This window comes from Nesoenas mayeri (genome assembly GCF_963082525.1).
Source record: "Nesoenas mayeri genome assembly, chromosome: 2".
NCBI classification, from domain to species: domain Eukaryota; kingdom Metazoa; phylum Chordata; class Aves; order Columbiformes; family Columbidae; genus Nesoenas; species Nesoenas mayeri.
In genome coordinates, this window is record NC_137543.1 from 149,402,598 (window position 1) to 149,422,052 (window position 19,455).

Consider the following 19,455-nt stretch of genomic DNA (forward strand, 5'->3'; position numbering starts at 1 on the left):
AAGCAGCCTAATAAGAAAATGAAAAGCAATTTAAAATCATTTTAAGTTTGATCTGTAATGCTTTTTCTGTGAATAGTGCTCAGGGGTGAAGGCAGCTCCTAAGCACTTTCCTTACCATAACAATGAACACAATTCGTACATTCACACTCTGATGGCTTTAATCCTTCAAAACATGAATACATTTTAATTTTGTGTACTCATTTCCAATTTCTAAAGCTGCGAGTCTGTGGCCATATTCTGCAACATTTTAAGAGCTAGGAGTTTTAGCTGGTTTAATAAAATTTTTAAATTTATCACTTGATTACTAACAGCCTCTCTGTATCGCTACTGATGTTGTGAAGTGTGGTTAAACAGAGATGCAGTTGTGAATTATTAATTCTGCATGGAATGCTCTGCTCCACAAATTGTGCTAAAATAAATAATATTTCCAGGTTAAAATGGTGAATTGTTCCTAATTAGAACTGAGTAATGTTATGGTGTCCTCTGGATCTAGCCTAATTAAAATAGCATTCGAAAGGTCAAAAGCTAACTTATATTAATAAATCATAAAGGTTCATAATTGCAGTTTGTGCATTATTTTAATTAATAATAAAAATATGCTTTGAAACCTATATCTCATTATCATTGTGTGAAAAGTCACAATCAATGCTATGTGGAAAAGACTGTATTTACATATTCTTTTGTTCTGTTATGATGCTCGAGTTTCAGCTCCAAAGGCAAATCAACTTGAGCTAGTAATCTTGAGCTCAGCTCACAACATGTATCTGATGACCTCTTAAGGCAAAGGTAGCAGTTTTCTAATTAAAAGAATTATTTCCAAGCACTGTGTTAGCACTGTAATAGCCAAACATTTGACTCTTCCGTATCAGCTCTCTAAACATGAGAATTTGAAGCTAGAAGGAGATTTTCCAAGATGTTTTTGAAAGGACAAAAATCCAAATGACCGTGCATATTTATGAGTACAAAAGGTAGAAACAGGTATCTACCTACAGTTACGTGTATGACCTGCTTGAATATACTACCCTAGACACTTATCGCCACAGAGACTTTTCTTTTTCTGTACAACTTGATTATTCACAACAATAGAAAGCAGCCATGCAAGTACTGGAATATTCATGTTTTCGTGCAATTTGACTGGCAGTTCTGTAATTGTGGTAAGCTGCTTTGACCAAGGTTTCTATAGCAACAGCCTTACTGTCAATTCTTACCTGTTTTCTGGTCATCCATTGTACTGAGCTTAGTCTCGTCAGCTACTGTTAAAAGGTAAATGTATAATGGTTAGCCCAGTTAGTGCCCATGCCCCACATGCATCCAACATTCCTTCTGTTTTGCATATATTTTTTTCAAGTTAGAGGACCGTAGCAATGTCATACTTCATGCAAATAAACTGCAACAGTAAGCAAACATTCTGGGAAGAAATGGCAGCAAACTAGTAACCTTCATGCAATGTCAGTCATGTTCACATCACAGGCAGGTACAATATGTTATTTACACGTTAGCACATCACAACTAGTCAAGACAAGTCAATATCACCAACCTTACTGTCCCCTGAGGAAGTTGGTGCATTAGGGATTGTAGTTGAGATATTCACAATTATCATAAAGGAGCAAGTTGTATTATCTTTTATTATTATGAGTAGGGAATGTTGTGTGTTTAAACAACCAAAACTCACTGTTTAAGGTTACTAGATTCTGCACTTCAGAATCTAAATTCAATGGCAAACAAAAAAAATAGATGGCCTGTTAGCGATTACTTATTCTCAGTTGTGTTATCAGTGAAAATGATTATAGTCGATTGCTTGTCTTAGGCGCTGCTGCTTTACAGGGCTTCTGATATAAATATTAAAACTTGGGTCTCAACCAGATGTCAAACTAGCCCCATTTTTGTAATTCTGAATGAACTCTTCAAAAAAATGCTTGCATCTTTAATACCTTAATCAAAACCCATCTACAAATTGAGAGACCACGAAGGATCTTTAAGACTAATTGCATTATAATAATGAACTGAGAATAATCCTGCCTACCCAGAACCACAGCACGGCACAGTTTTATGCATCTATTCTATGTGGATTGGTTAATGCACTTTTCACCTCCATTTTAATAAATACCTTTTATATTTATGTACAACCACATATCCAGATGGCTACGATATTTATATGTATGGACATTTACAAGTGGTACGAACAATACACAGGTCACTTGGCCATTCACATCAAGAATACTTTACTCCCCACCAGTAGACATTACGTGCAGCAGTACTGCACATAAACGATGTGTTCGGAATTACAAAATCTATATACTTACAATATGAAAATCAGGTTCAAATAAAATAATTGAAAAAACGTCACTCACTACCTAGATCCATGCTTTTGGATTTTCGTGTTTTAACAAACTCCAACTGACTGGCATCTGAAAATTGCTTTGTACGCTTTTCTGACATGCTCTGGCGTCCAAAACCCTCTCGCTGGAAGGCAAGCACTGGATCAACATCTGGACTAAGAGTGCTGTAAGAAGGGAAAAAAATCATGCGAACATTTGTCAAGATCACGCAACCTTTCACTCTGCAGAGAAAAGCATTTATTTAGCATGTACTTCTACCAGCAACAAAGTACACAGTTTGAAATAAACCACTGCAAGTAGTCACTGACACACACCATGGATCTGTTTTAGTGCATCCAGCAATCCCAGTTAAAAAGTATCAAGAATTTCATGTCTGGGTTTTAATATAAGAAAAACATTTCTGGTGTACTATACATTTACTATCAGAATGTATAGCCCCAACACAGGAATAATTTGAGAAAGAATGAAACAGGTCTGTTTTCTTCATGAGAAACTAATATATACTGTTAATAGCAAATTACCCATTTTTTCTTCATCATAAAAATGTTTTCAGTGAAGCATAAGTAGTATCTGTCCTGTCTGAAGCACACTGACCTTTAAAAAACTTCTTCATTTAAAGACTTGGCATGAAAATTTCTCTCCACGTGTGATATCACTTGCAAATGTTTCTCACCATCTCCTGGTTATAACCTGGCTATGACAGATAAACATACAGCACAAATATTTGCCACAATGGTTCCACCACTAAATGGAAACCAGGGGTAAATGGACTCAGTTTCAGTCTCTTCTGCAGTTTTCTTGCATGACATTGGCTGAGAAAGTCAGGTCTTCAGCAAGCAGTGATGGGTGTTCCACCATGCTACACCAGAAGCAGCTGGAGATAGATTTATTCATGCTGGTCAAATGTTGGAAGAATCATGCCTGCAGGAATGCAGGCAAAATTTGGTGTGCAAGCTAAACTCTGGGCTTGCAATGTGTCACAATGGCCACAATGCTCATTAAAAACAATTTTAAAAACCCAAAGAAATGCCAAGATCGCTTACTGCTAAAAAACTATATGAAAGAAAATTCACACAAAGGTCTTCCTATGCCTGAAAAAGGGAAGAGTACCAAAAAGAGCCTGAAGGCAAGCACAAAGAATTTAGATTTCTACTTCAGCTGGCACAGAAAGAAGTCAAAAGCAGAAAATACTGAAAAAATTAGTATTTTGCACCATTGTTCTCTATCCAATAGGAAAAAGATCCTTCAAAATCCCCTCTCTGATTGTTGTTGTACTTCAAGATAAAAAAGCTAAATATTTTGTCACTGAGATTTCTAAGTAGACTAAATGCCATTCAAAAAATTTATACATACATGATACTGTTCAGTAACAAGTTTCAAAACAATTATTTTCTATTTTAAGGGGTAGGTATAATACATGTCTCATACTTAGTGAGAAACAGGCAAATAGCAGATTTTTGCAGAAACCTACTTATGCTTTTAAATTACATAATGTGCACATGCTTATGTGTCATGTGCTATAATTTATAGAAGCATCTTTGATCAAGAAACACCTGGGAATTAGGCACAATTGTATAGGGAGGTAAGGAAAAGTCTCCGAAGGCATCAGTTACTAAAAAGGATGAAAATCACTCTCCATATTACCAGGCAGCCTTGAAGAAATTCAGTCTAGTAGTGGCAGATTTACAAATAATCAGATACGTGCATATGACAAGCATATAAAACTAAAGTGAGAGCAGGAGCAGAGCTTATATGAAAAAAGTCACCGTCAAGTGCTTTTTAACTTTAATGTTTCTGGCTCAGGCTTATAATGTTTTACATTTAATTACTGCAACTATTTCAGAGATGTCTGCACAATTTAGCAACATTTTGAATCATATGCTTAAAAGCTCTGATGAATCAGAGCCCGAACTCAAAAATAACTATTTAGCTCTCAAACTCCCTCCCACAAAACAGGGAAAAAATTATCTTCACATGATAGAATGATAAAAAAGACAAGGCTAATATACACTTCAAGCATTTACAGCAGTGCAACATACAGGTAAGAACCACCTAAGTCTGAAAACATCCTCCAAGTGACTCAGCTCAACTTACAGGGTTTCAACACCTTTCATAAGCAGATCATAAATGACTTTCCAAGGCCACACAGGAGTTTCTGGCTCACTGCTAGTCAGCCCTGTCTCCGAAGGCCAGAAAAATGCGGTTTTACATAGTGAGAATTTTCTCTAGCAACATCTGTTAACAAAGCTCACATTAGTTAAAGATGACCAGCTTCATCTTGCCGAACAAAATGTATCCTGTGACACTTTCTTCAAAAAGCATGAATTTCTGAAACTATTTGTTTTGGCTGTATGCTCCTTTTTTCATCTGAGCTTGCTTTGATCCATATCTATAAAGCTTCTAATAAATCTGAGTATCATTTTCATGTAAATACAGCATGCACATATATATTCATCTTGAAGTCCTAAGAACAGAGTAAAACTCCAAAGTTAAATAAAACTTTAAAAGGGCCCCGCAGGTCCTGGAGAGCAAAGAGGGGTCTGGACACAGCACCAGTAACCGGGAATTCTGGAGATGGGATCCCAGCGTTTCTGCTGATACTGCCTTTAGGGGCTTTCCTCTCCGCTTCCCTTGCCTGCCCTTATCACACCGACCTTCCGTGCACACTTATTAGAGAGATTATTACTCTGTGTTTGCATAGTATCCTGCAAACTACAGGCGCTACTTAGCACCAAAAATTACTTGCTCTCTGACATCATGACATCTGATACCTTTTTACAGTACAAACATCTGAGCCCTATGCAGAAGCATCAATTTTCATGTCCAGATTATTTCTATTATTAATGATACAGGAGGGTGTTTTAGTAATTAAGGCACAGATCTCAGGAGTTTGAATGCATGTACATTGCCTAAAAGTATTCAAAAGCCCCTGTGAAGATCCATAACTTGAAAAGCCAATGAGCACAGAGGAGCTAATGCCCCTAAAAATATCTCATTTTAATATTTTTCAGCTACATTAATAAAAGACAGAAGGTGAATTTAGTGTAAGTCATTAAGCAATGCCAAATGCAATTTTCTATATTCTAGCATACTTAACAAATAAGATTTCTGGAATGACAGCTGATCCTTAAAAGAATGTAACCGCCTTCTGACCCTCGATGTTATTAAAATTCCACTTATTAATCCTGTCTTATTGCCCCTTTGTTTTCATAACATTTTCATCAAGGATTAGGGAGATATTGTGAGGCTGGAAAAGCTTACGTTTTCTTCTGTGATTCAGAACAGCTGCCATTCTTGTTTGGATAACCCTTCATCCATATTCTTAGTTTTACCCTTTGTGCCTTCCAGCAAAATCTTACAATGCACCTTGGTTTTACAAGTCTTCCTCCATCCATTAGCAGCAGGAAATTAATGCAACAATCTAATTCTACTGCTATTTACTTTTTTACAAATAGAATGCATTAGATAGTGAGGCACTGTACTGATCTACTTTTTTAAGTGCAATTGTATCCGAAGACCTTTACAATTTCTCATAAAGACACATGTTCAAAGGTTTTGAGCATGATCAGTTTCACAATATCTAATCCCTATTTTCTTTACTGTTACTTTCATTTTCAAAGCATATGAATAGTAAAATATGCTGCAGAAGTAGATGTAAAAGCATCTGCAGGTTTCAAATGGGCTCTTACTTTATGATGTAGGTTTTTTGCTCATATTCAGCTAAAAAATTCCCTCAATAATAAGCTATTATGTGCAGCCTTGAGTACTATTCTATTTAAAACTCTCAGATTCTCAGCTCTAAAAGCTTTTACAAAAGACAGATGGACTTTTCAAGGGCCCAAATTACAGGTGTGACTTGTCCAAGAGAAGAATTGCAACATTAAAAAAAGTAAAAAGCAAATGAGGATGAAAAAAAATCACCTTTTTATACAATCATTAAAACAGTGCTTAAAATACAGGACTCACTTCCTGGACATAAAACGAAATAAACTAATATAAAGCAAAGAAGAAGCTGACAGGTGCATATCAGCTGGCAGGTGCTATTGCTGGTTTATTAAGATATTGCTGACACATTCATAACAGGCTCAAGAGACAAGAAAAATAAGAAAATTCATATACTTCGCACCATTTGTGGTAATTATCTGGCTTCAAGAAGTGGCAGTGGACAAGGTGGGCTCTTATTTTGCTGTTAATGTAGATAATTACAGGACTCGCAAATTAAAACTTAGATGTGTATTAATTGTACTAAGCAATAAACAGTATTTCTTTGCCAGGAACCTAAGGAAGTCAATAATGGAGCTCAATGCATTTCTCATTTAGACTCTCATATTAGAATGTATAAAAGTAATTAGAGATTCAACTAAGATTCACATAAATTATTTTTACTGCAGATATAACATAGAAAGTTAGTTTCCACCATTTTAAACGTGGTACTACCACTTCCCATATTTTTAAATATTGAACTATTACTGTACATTGCTTTGCATGATAGTTACAAACCATACAATGATATGAAAGGTATTTCTTAATGAATAATACAGAAATCTTAACTATTTCTTGTTGCCCAAGCATTAACACTGGGGCAAAACAAATACCTGCTTTGACCTCTAAGCAGATTTTAAAATAACTATACATTATTAGGAAAATGAAGAAATTCTACAGAAGTTTTGAAAGGCTCCTCAACATATACTGGAATATAAAAATAAAATATTTGTTTTACAGACTTAGAAATATTTACAGTGAGGTTTATAAATTTAAATTTCCAATTGGAATGATTCTTTCATCTTTCACAAACTCAAGTGTTTAAATTTTGCAAAGTTTTTTTAACAAAAGCTAGCTCAGTTGGCAACTAAATTAATATGAAATCATAAAATTAACACAGCTATATACTGATTTGGTCTTAGTAACAATTAGTATCGTTGCCACAAATGTGCTTTGACAGAGCACAAAACCGCAACCAGAAGTAGAAATTCTACCAAATTATCCGTACGGACTTCCTTCCTGAAATAGAGACAATTATCAGTTTGAAAATAGGGAAAGCTAAAAGTCATTACAAAAAAAAAAAAAGAAGATTAATATTAGCAGTAGCGAAAAAATAAACAAAAGAAAAAGACAGAACTGCAGTCATGTCTTATTTCCTTCCACTAAAACATGCTCTTACCAGTCTGTTGACTCATTAATTGCAGCTTTAGCCCATCCGCCAGCATCAACGGTGCCAAACCCAACATCATCGTGGGAACTGGATGACGACTGGTCAGAGAGATGAGGAGGGAGTACGGACAGCCTGTCATCTTCAATAATGACAGTGTCATCTTGGGGCATGTTCACTGTTGGAGACAGCTGATATTTACCTGAGCAATAAAAAGTAGAAAAAAAAAAAACAACAAAGCCTAAATAATGGCAGAGTGCGCCTCGAAAAATATATAATCACACATGATAAAATGTTGTGTTAAACTGTGATGCTACTGATAAGAGTGATACAACACAGATAATAAAATTAATTATGTCTCGCAACATATCTGCCTGTGCAGAGGTCTGAAATGCAACATACACCACTTGTATCTGCGGCCCACTGCAAGAGTAGCACAGAATCACAGAAGGGTTGAAGGTTGAAAGTCACCTCTCATCTGGTCCAACCACCTCCTGCTCGAGCAGGGACACCTACAGCCAGCTGCCCAGGACCTTCCTCAAATACCTCTTGAATCCTGCTGCTTCAGCAGCTCCCTGGGCAAAACCTGTGCTGAGTGACAGTGAAAAAGCGTCTCCTGATGTTCAGTGGGAACCTCCTGTGCTTTGGTCTGTGCCCACGGCCTCTGGTCCTGTCACTGGGCACCGCTGGAAAACACTTGTTCCAGAAGACAGGAGCTTCCCTTGCAGCAAATTGCTTGGCAGAACCAAAAATGAGTTCAGGAGGATTAACAGAGCCCAATGCTTCTCCTGATCAAGCTTGCCATCATGAAATTTGAAACTCGTTTGACTGTTATGGGGAACTTGGAACCCTTTTGTGCCTCCACAAAGGTAAGAACTGTAACAGGTGATGAGAACTCATTGTTGAAGCTAAATGATTCTGAATATTCATTCTCTCCTTTACAAAATAATCTGGAGGCATACATATAAAATTTGTGAAAAAAAACTTATCTAATTCTATTACCACCAAATTGAAATAAGTTTTACACAGTTGTTCAGATGGTTCAATTAGAGTCATCACATACATTAAAGAGACATAATAAAGATTCAGCATTATACTTTGTTCAGCAGCAGACTTCATTGCATTAATTTATGAGTGGCAGTTAAAAGATGGTATTTAGAGGATTTTACAAACTAGGAAAACACTGTTTCCAAGTAAAAATCAGTTTTAGTGTGCATGTAAATATTATAAATGCACTACCACTGGCTGCGTTCGTAGGGATAAACATACACACATAATTATAGTTTCTAATAATCATTTCACGGTGTAAAATTGGATAACAACTTTCAAACTGCTGCATGAAAAGCAGAACAAACTTTTAAACCTATAGAAAGCTTTATGTCACCAAAACAGACTAAAAAGCTATAAATAGTATGAGAAACAATAGTATTTTCATTGCAATAATTTTTAAAATAACTATGGTTTAAACTGAATAAATCTGTTTTTCAGGATACATACATGAGATACAGTTGGGAGGATGTTGGTTATATTAAATTATTTGGAAGACAGTAGAAATATAGATTTATCACTCCTTAAAATTTTAACTTGTCATAAACAGAGGTTATTTCAGTATCTAGAAACACTAAGCTAAAATTTGCTCTAAGTAAAATACAGATTTGCAAATCTGCATGAAAACTATTTAGTTATCTGAGGCAATGGCTAATTATTAAGCGTGATTATTTCATATTAGTTGCACATAATTTTCAATGTGATAGAATCTCTTTAAAAATAGTTTTTCCTCCTGGATATTTATGCTCAACTCAGAAAGATTTGTCTTTTTAAATGTTTGATTCTAACTCTCACTACACACATTTTTTATAATGAATGATCATGACATTACATGAATTTCATTCCTGGAAATGTATTATCTTACTAAAACACACAAACAGTAAAATATTCACATCTCATGAGCAGAAAAGCACTACTTTAATCAACCGTTAATCTGACAACAAACTGTAAATTATTCTAAAACTACGATGCACCACGGAAATAATATATAGCAAAACTTGTATTTCCAAAACATAAACTGCTTGTATGGACATATCAAATATTTTCACACTTTATTTTTACTATAGATTGTGAAGAATTAGGGGAAAATAATTTTTTCCTCTTTTCTGGCAACGTTTCAGTTACCATCACTACCTTTGCATGCAATTATAAAGAAACAAAACCAAATCCAACGAACAAAAAAACACTAAAAAACAAAAACAAAGGCAAAAACCCCAAACAAGCAAAAACCAAACAAATAAACGAAAACATTATGTATAAAGAGCTAGCTAAAATCGTCCCTACACTAGGCAATTCCTTGTGTATAGCTTTCCAAAGGGCGGAAAACTGAAGAGATCATTGAAGACGGCTGAAGAAGTGGCTGGAAGAAAAAGCAACTGGTGAACATGAGAAGAAAAAGTGACTGGTGAACATCTCATCACTGTCAACCTGAAATGAATGTGTTCAGTTTGCATAACAGCTGATTCTTTGCCCAGTAATAGCTTATTTGACGGACAGGTTAATGTTTAGCCTGGTAATGTACTTCTTTTCAAACATAATGCCTACACGACTGTTAACTCCGTAGTTAATAATGTCTCCAAAGAATTGATTGTGAAAAGGTATAACGTTCTGGCATTCGACAGACTGAACTTCCCATTTGAGAGGCTACAGTAATTCAGTAACATTTTAAACTTTTCACTACTTCTTTATATCTGACAAGGGAGAAGACTGACATTTTAATAGCTGCTTTGGAATTAAGGAGAAAACCCATCTGACGTGCCTATGCTTTTCACTGCAGATGAAGCTCAAAACAGGTGAAAGGCTTCACCTCCAGCAGATGGTCAGACTGACCTCAGCAACAGGCTCATGATGTCCTTTGTAGTGAGCTTGGCTGAAGTGGACTGAAAATACCCTTGGAGAAAGAAGCTCTGCAACTGTTGTGAGAATTATTACAAGGAACCATCAAAGAAACTTCAAACCTAGTAATCATCAGTATATTTGATTGATCTACAAACCTAAGACGTAGCTCAAGCTGTCTACAAACGTCTCCAAGAAAATAATTTTCCCTCAAGCCAGAGAAGTGCTATAAAATTTAGAGTCTGAATACACTCCAAGTCCAGTTTTGCATATATTAATTCAACTTCAGTGATGTAATCTGTAATAATATAAAGTATTTTGAACAGTGTAATAAGGAAGGGAAAACATTCTCCCTTTGAAGTGTGTCTCATCTCAGGACACTGATGCTCAAATTTCTTGAACAAGTTACCAATCTAAACAAGTGTAGCCTGAGGTCAATACCAAACTATGGGCCAAGAAGGGCTCCCATCTGTCCATGCAGAAAAAGAAGTCTCGGAGCTCCAGTTGCAAATGGGTGGTCTCCAGGTCTATGGGGACTTTCACTTAGAAGGAGAAATATGTCAAACAGTGACACTTCAAACTTATAACAGTATAGACCTATAACAGATCAGAAAATAGTATGGACCTGATTTAAACCACCAACATAAATGGCTCCAAAAACCTCTGAGCATACACAGTACAAAAAATGAACAACAGGCTTCTTACTCATGAAGAACACAAGTACTACAGGTTCTTTCAAACTTTGAAACTCCCTGAGGTTTTGTTAATGGTTGCTGCGATAACTTGGCTCCCCCACTATGCTGCAGTATCATGGTGCTGTATCTGGCTTGGTTCTTGTGCTTTTGCTATTGCTTTGTTTTTAAAGGAATGTCTAAGAAATCTGTTGAACACCCTTATTACATGTTCAAAACCAAGTATTACTTAATGAGTGACTCTCATGAGCATTTTAATATTGTGGAATTCAGACCAGTGGTACACTTCAAATCTCTTCCACAGAGCTTTTCTTGCTCTGACATGACAGGTCATTTCTAACCTACCTGACCAAGAAATCAGCAACAGCTACTCTGTGATGAAGAATGAAGTATTAACTGAAGTAATGAACAGAGTAATAAATAACAGAAATCATAATAAAAGAAAATAGTAATGATGATGATGATAACAATAGCAATAAGAATTCCTATAGGAAGGGTACAGAGAACTGTGCAATGAGAAATTGTAAATTCTCCAGGTCTTCATTTTTTAATTTTTCACTAACAGCATATTTGTCTCCAGAAATATACTGAGTGTTGGTAAAATTTGCATAGATACTCACATAATCTAATTTTCCAAGCTAAATAGAGGTGGGATAGGAATATGGTCAACGAAGCTGATGAGGGGTCTGGAGCAGGAGTGTGATGAGGAACAGCTGAGGGAACTGGGGCTGTTCAGCCTGGAGAAAAGGAGGCTGAGGCTGAGACCTTATCACTCTGTACAGCTACCTGAAAGGAGGTTGTAGCATGGAGGATGTTGGTCTCTGCTCCTAAGTAGCAAGCGATAGAAAAGGAGGAAATGGCCTCAAGTTGCGCCAGGGGAGGTTCAGATTGGATAGTAGGAAAAAATTCTTCACGGAAAGGGTTGTCAGACATTGGAACAGGCTGCCCAGGGAAGTGGTGGAGTCACCATCCCTGGAGGGGTATAAAAGATATGTAGATGCAGCACTTAGGGACATGGTTCAGTGATGGGCTTGGCAGTGTTAGGTTAATGGTTGGACTCAATGATCTTAGAGGTCTTTTCCAACCTAGATGATTCTATGATTCTATGAATGTGTGGGGAACACCTAAGGATAAAAATGTCTCCAGGCTTTGGATTTCTAGAGAGTGGTCAGATCTGTCAAGACTGTTGTAAGCAGACCATCACATTCTGATGAGATTCCCGGCCAGGGAACCGCAAGCTGCTTGTGAACGGTTATTTTCATTTTATTGACACACACACTCCATATCCCTAGCTAAATTCTTTTCAGTAGTGCTTCCTCCAGATTCTATCCTAAAGATAGCAATTTTTTGTGTAGAGAGCAAAGTATTTCCTGTTGTGTAGCAGCTATCACATTTTACGAAGTTCTGGAGGATCCTTCAGGATGAAAAGCAGATTCAGTGCAAGCTATTGTGTTACTTGATCTACCCCTGATAAATAACTTCTGTTTAGTCACTGTTAGCAACAAAACCCACCATGTTCATTAAAAATATATCAGCAACTTGAAGAAAGAGATGAAAGAGGACTCTGTATTAAGCTGTTTGTTGAATAAGAATAATTTATATAGACAGTAGCTATGTATTTGTGTATTGCAAAACTCAGGAGCATAATGGATGATATACAAGAATGGTGTTATCAGAAGAGACTTGAATTTTTAGTCTTAGAGCCAAGAAAACCAGTATAACACAGATGTTATTTTGAACCTGCCACCAGCAGGCAACCTGAAAATATTAAAAATAACTAACTAAATATAAGGGTTTATTATAGCCCTCTAATTCTTAGAAGACCCAATTTGTATAAATAAAAACCACCTTGTTAAAACAAAAATATCATTCCTTGAAAACAGAAAGCACTGTCTCCTCTCCATCAGAAATTTTCAGTGAAATATTATAAAGTGAAAAAGCAATAGTCACCTAGAAAAGTAGATCAATGTAATAATCAGAAATATTAAAAGATTCATGTAGCCTTTTTGCAGTAAGCAAACATTATTCTACATAATTTAAATCACATTCCAAAATTGGTATTTTATTGCCACTATCACAGCAAGACTCTGACAACCGCTTCTTGCTGTCAGTTATGGATTGAAAGAGTAAGGAAATTGTCTTAAACACCTTTCCTGAAAATTACATTAGATATACTTAAAAGAAACAAATGTCTCTTAAAAGTTTTGTTCCAGCTTTAAGCAATGACTGGAAATAGCAAGAATTTTCCAGACCTTGAGATTATCACTTCTCAATAGTCTAACTTAGGAAGGAAGAAAACCCAAAATCCATCAATTTCACTCGAAAGCAAAAGAAGCAGAAAGACCTACTCGTTGACACGTGAAATGAAACTGTGACCTCCTCACCACAAGGTACCAAGAGTACTAAAAGTTTACATAGTTAAATCCATCGAGGGGTAAATAAAAAGACAAGAGGCGATTCGGAGACCCCGTGAGTCAGAGAGCTCCTCCATATGTGGAGGGCACTCAAGGGAATCAGCTCTACACAAACCACTCCTTTCGGCTCCTTGTCACGGGCAGGGCTGGCACGGGAAGGTACGGACCTCCAGTCTTCCTCAGCCAGAGTGTTCTTAGGACTGATGCTCACTTTGAGGTCAATTTTCAAGAGGGGAGGAAAACTCTGGCAGAATCATATAATACCACATATACATTCCCATGAAAAGAAAAAAAATATTAAAAAACCCCACAAAACACAACAAACAACAAAAGACCCCAAACAAACAAAACTGAGTTTTTCCTTATTATCAGTTCTAATAGGACAGGAAATTCACTGTATAATAAATTATTTGAGTCTTACAAATTTTAGCTATTCTGAACCAAATAACTGTACCTATCTCTGCCAACAGGTAACAATACTTCACTGTGGTGTGGTGCCGCAAGAAAGCATGCATGCAAAAATATCACAAAGGATTGTAAACACTGCAGTTTTAGCTTTGTGGTACTGATCCATTCAGAAAAATTAGAATATCAGAAAACTGACTGTTGCCTAAAACCTGGGTTTAAACATGACAGCTCCATGAAACTGTAACTGCAAAAAGGAATGACCCAGTCCTGGCAAGACCAGTTTTCAGTTATGCTGGACTAGTTCACATTTACTATGATGTTCAGGCACAATTTGATTTTCCGTGTGCTTCCCACTAAACAATCAAAATATTTAAGTCACAAACAAGCAATTTTCTACATAATTCCTGGTTTCTGGAAACAATACATAAAAATGATGATTCAGAAGAAATCAAAACATCAACTTCAGGTTATAAAACAAAAAATGCAGGATGGATTTTTTCCCCTATGTCTGCATGAGAGAGATATGCAAAAGCATTAGAGTTCAAGAGCTTTGGAAAGATTGTTTTATCTTTTGTTGAAACATCAGTTAGTGTCTGTTGTTAAAGGGATGATACCAGACTGTATTTAGCACAACAAGCCCTGTGTTCCTTTGGTGTGGAAACAAACCGTGCTGCTGACACACATGCACACACACTCTCTCAGGGTTTCCTCTCCCATCACTGGACAAGGTGTTTAAGCAATAACTCGTTAACGCTTATATGAGCTCTATGTGTAAATCCTCTGCAACACTGATGGAAAAAACAGAAGGCAGTGCTTTGCAAATGTTTTATCTGAAGTCTCAACACCACAAGAACCAGTCCCTTCTATGGGAGAGCAGTGCTAAAGTCTCCAAATTATTCTGACACTCCCTAAATTTGTCAACAACTGAATATTTCTTTTCAGTTGTTCTCTTTAAGTAGCATGTGACTTTATCTAAAAAGGTTTCACACTTCCTTGATTCACAGGAATACAATTTTTCTTTGAAGCTGCACAAAATGTAATGCAATAGAACAGAATACGATTTATTTCTAACTATTGTTGACCAAATGTGCAAAAAATACTTAATCGATGAAATAAGTTGAATAGCAAATTTCTGGATTTTCAGAGTTTAACAACAGTGTTATTCTACTACCACAAAGAAAAAGCAAACAAATTAACAAAAAAGTATTTTTTTTAAATCCCCTAACTACTCCAAAACAGAGTGAAATATATACACAAACTGTTGACCGAAAAAGCTTAGATGGTGGACTTTCATTTTCTAATGTTGAAAATAAATCTCTAGGAATTCAAAACTAAGATCAGCCTTGCTTCATATCAAGTTTGTAGCAGCATCTTCTAATATATTCTCTGTGTGTCAAGCACACTAAGAAGTCCCAAATTTAATGGCCAGGTCTTATGTTTAAAACTTGCAACTCAAGCAAGCAATTGTCACATCTTCTGTCAGGTGCTATTTTCATCAAGCTGCTTTTTGCGTTTAAATTTGAAAATCCTTTCAAACTAATCCCATGCTAGTCAGTAAATCTGTCCACTCCTGTGGCAAGGCAAGTCTTTATTACCTAGCTCTGTACATCAGAAGTTGAACTGCTGCAGAGCAATCACTAATAACCTCATTATCCACTGGGGCCATGCTCATGGTATGGCACAGAAACTACTAAAGGGATGCTTAAAATTAGTTATAAGGTTTTAAAATTCATGTCCTGCAAAGCAAAAATTCAAACAAATTCATGAAACACCCAAATTAGCATAAATGGATGCAAGTTTGCCTTATTTATTTTTACATTGTAGTATGACTGAAACAGAGGAGAAGAAATTGTGAAATTAGTTATAAATTCCCCTGAGTCACTGACTTTCATGTGAATGAAGGCTCAACACGGAGACTAGACCACCCAATAATTTATTGTCCGAGACACGGAAAAACTATGTTAAATTCGCCCCTTGTTTGTTCTATGACCTGCCACAGGATACGAAATTCATTTCATAATTCCATTTGACTTTCTCCCATTAACCATCCTGAATGGTTGCGTGGAACAATTTTAAGGCACATTTTAAGTTGGTTGGTGCAACCTCCACGTTCTCTAATTCCCATGCTGCATTAATTACCCTTCAATGACTCACAGAGAGGAATAAAAGCACGCCCCGATTAGCAGAGCTGATTTGACTCACCCATTATCCTGCTCAGCGCCGCGTTCCTCGTGGGTGACTCGTTGAGCCCCTCGATCCCACCGTAGAGGGAGTGCGAAATCCTCCGTTCCCGGTCCTCCAGCAGGGTCTCTATGGGCAACTCTGGACCCGAGGGGCTCCCAGGTGACTCCAACTGCACAGAGAGAGGAAAATCAGCGCCCAGGGTCCATTTAGCAGCATGGGGGAACTGTAACAACTTGCCTAAGGCTTAGACCTGTCTGGGCACCAAATGAGCTAGAACTTCTCACCTCGGACAAATATAATTTGCAATGACAGCTCTGCTTAATGACCAACTTTCTAAGCCACTTTACACTACACCTCCCATGGTGCCCTGTCAAATTTCAAATCCTTCGGCAGAAAATTGGTGAAAAAAACCACTGCATTTTGGTGTCTCTTTGTTGGATAATTTCCTAAGAATATTTTTGGCTTTTTTCAGCAATATCAGGCAGACAGCTGGGCCATCGTTCCCACACTGACAGCCTGTCAGAACAAGGCTCCTGTCAGGAGCGCAGAGCAGGAACTCTATTTGGAATTGGGCTGCTGATGCTTTTTGAAGTCGTGCGATTTGCTTTCAAATGTGCTCACTGTGGAAACCCCCAGAATACCCCACCACACATATTAGCAACCCATACGCAAACACTCAAACATTTTGTAGTCAGCAGAAGCAAGGAGAGACGTAAAATAGTCAGGCTTCACATTAAGTTTTTTCTACTTATGGCGAGTTATTTGCTCTGCCTTTCCTGGCCGCAGGGTACAGAAAACCTTGAGTGCTTCATTCAGTCTGGAAGCTTCCGTGATCCCTAGTGCTGCTGCAGCATCCAGGCAAAGCCACAAAAACCAATAAAGGCAAAACATGAGGTGCCCCCCACCCCAGCCCTCACCTCCCTAAGCTGCTGGGTCCCTGCCCACCACGACCCCAGGCAGAACTCCCCGGGGCTTTACAAGACAGAGGAGGTAGGTGGTGGAAGAAGTGATGGAGATGGGCTGCTTGGCCACGTGTATAGAGGAGAAGACTCCACATGTGGCCCCAGCTGCCCTCTGCCAGAAGGCTCCTCTGAGCAAATTCTCAGCTCAGCCTTTGTTTGCAGAAGCTGGTCACCCCTCGTTTTCCTGCATATGCCTCTCAGATTTTCAAAACGAGAGGAAGGAGTCAAGTTTTCTTCAGTAAGCTCCAGTGGAAAGCAGTGCCCGTGAGAGGCAATGTAAGAAAACAATTCAGTGTTGTTCAGTTGGTTTTAGGCACCCCATTAGCCACGGGCAGCTCTGATGCCCACACAAGCCCTGGGAGCAAGGAGAAAGAGCACCCATGTGCTCACTGGTCAGTTCAGCTGCCCAATTCATGAGCGCCCAGTTGCTCACTGGAGAGAGCAGAGACTCCCCACACCATCACCCAGCCCTCGCACCATCCAGCCTGCCTGCCCCTAAAGTGCTGGGTTCACCTGAGCTCTAGTACCCTGCTGGTACTTGGCAATGCTACTGGAGGATCTTCGCCAAGACCATTAAACCAATTCACCTAAACAGCGGGAACTGAACACAGCACTATTAAAAAAATAACCAAATATTAAAAAATATATGTGTTTTGCAGGGCAATTGTATGAAGTCACACATCAAAGCATTAGCTGTTCTCACCAACCCGCCTCTTCTTAATGAAGTGTATAGTTAATCCTCGAGAACGATGTCCTTATGCAAACCCCATGGCATATATTTTATATGTATTGAAATACAGCAGGGGCCAGATACTGTAAGATACTAAGCATGCTACAAACACTTTGAAGCCACTGTGAACTGGGTTTATTCCAAGGACTGGTCTCCAAACAAGCACAAGAGGAGTAGTTCATAGTTTCAGGAATTGCAATAACAAGCAACACGTTTGTTGGTTGTTTTCTTCTTCTTTAAACAGCTGCCCATTATTAATCACTCCACCCGCAATCCCCAGATGACTAAGAAATGGATGTTGTGAAAGATTTTTAAAAAGTCTCCTTTGAGGGCTACAAAGCACTCGGCCACAGTGTCTACAGTGGAGGCTTTGAAGTCAGCCCGATGGACTAACAACTTCTGACATTCGGGCGCTGGCCTAACGCCCGGTACGCAGAGGGGTGGAGGTTTGCGAAACGTCGCATTACAAAGTTGAGGAGACCACAACTGGGAGGTTACGGAGTCTGTAAAAATTATTATTTCTGTTCAAAGCCATCATCTGTTTAATATAAATGAGATATTTAATGAAGTTCCAAATTGTAGACTTATCTCTCCCAGTTTGATAAGCACTGGGGAGATTTACTGCATCGGAGGGTCAACACAATTACAATTGGAGGCACGTCAAGCTGCAGGAGAATAATAAACTTGCAGTGCAAGTGAATTAGACTCAATAAGGTTTAAATTGTGAAATGAGGATTTGTTTTATTAGTTTTTTTAAATTGCAGATTACAAGTGACAGCTTCACTAAAAAGTAAATTAAACAATATTTGTAGCCTCTTTTATGAAGGAATCTACGGCAAATTCAAAAAGAATATAAATGTTAAATTCTGAAACATTGTAAGAAAAAAAAGCACAGCAACATTAGACTGCTTGAGAGCTTAAACTTGCATGATAAAGGCATTAAATAAACTAACCTTTACTTCACTGCCTTTAAATAAGGTGTGAAAATACCAAAGTGCTTTGGGATTTATTCTCCCAGTGCTATATTGACGACTTTATGTAACAAGTGTCCAGCTTTTAGTGAGCGATATCGCACAGTCCTCCTTCATGTGACAACCCATCAACTTTCAAACTCATTTGTAGGAAGGTCTCAAGAGATTTTCAGAAAGATACTGACAAGAAGAAAGCTCTGAATCAGAGAAATACATAGAAATTCACTCCTGGTAATGCAGTAAAGTACAGGTTAAATAAAAGAAATAGGAGAAGTGGTATGTTTAGATGGTCACTTTTTGTAAAGTGAATCACGTATTTTATAATTTTCTTAGGGAAAACTTTTAAAACTTTTCCACTTCTAATTAGCATCTTAAACGATGGGTTTAAACAAAGGTATTGACAGCCAATTATATTTTATAAAAGAGACAAAGCCTTTTAAAAAACAGCAAATATTAGACAGGAATTATATAACTGGCTCTCAGGAAAAAAAAAAAAAAGTAATTTCCTTACATTGTTAACAGAAAGTTTGTGTAAGAAAAAAATACATTGAATTTGGAAACTGTGCTGTGGGCAAGACAAAGAGACCGACAGTCCAAAGCAAGATTGCAGTTCAAATAAAAAGCAGTTCCTCCTGATGCATTTCTAATAAAGAGCTTGAACTACACATTCCAGTTCCTTCCCTTAGCTGATATCGGTGCTATCCAGTATAATTGAAGTTGATT

The 19,455-nt window shown here is 37.5% G+C and overlaps 1 protein-coding gene across 8 annotated transcripts in view; it reads right to left on the reverse strand.

Annotated features, from left to right (window-relative positions):
* The window catches only part of PARD3 (par-3 family cell polarity regulator), a gene marked incomplete at both ends in the record, with an annotated part of 453,991 nt that overhangs the window by 150,917 nt on the left and 283,619 nt on the right, over positions 1 to 19,455 (reverse strand). For 3 of the 8 annotated variants that reach the window (XM_080340305.1, XM_080340304.1, XM_080340302.1), the window contains 4 exons: positions 1,209 to 1,253; positions 2,427 to 2,503; positions 7,501 to 7,690; positions 16,088 to 16,238. In XM_080340305.1, the coding sequence (XP_080196431.1) occupies positions 1,209 to 1,253; positions 2,427 to 2,503; positions 7,501 to 7,690; positions 16,088 to 16,238 (463 nt within the window). Of the gene's footprint in view, positions 1 to 1,208; positions 1,254 to 2,351; positions 2,504 to 7,500; positions 7,691 to 16,078; positions 16,239 to 19,455 lie in introns of all 8 variants that reach the window. The other 5 variants (XM_080340301.1, XM_080340299.1, XM_080340303.1 and 2 more) reach the window with 3 other exon arrangements.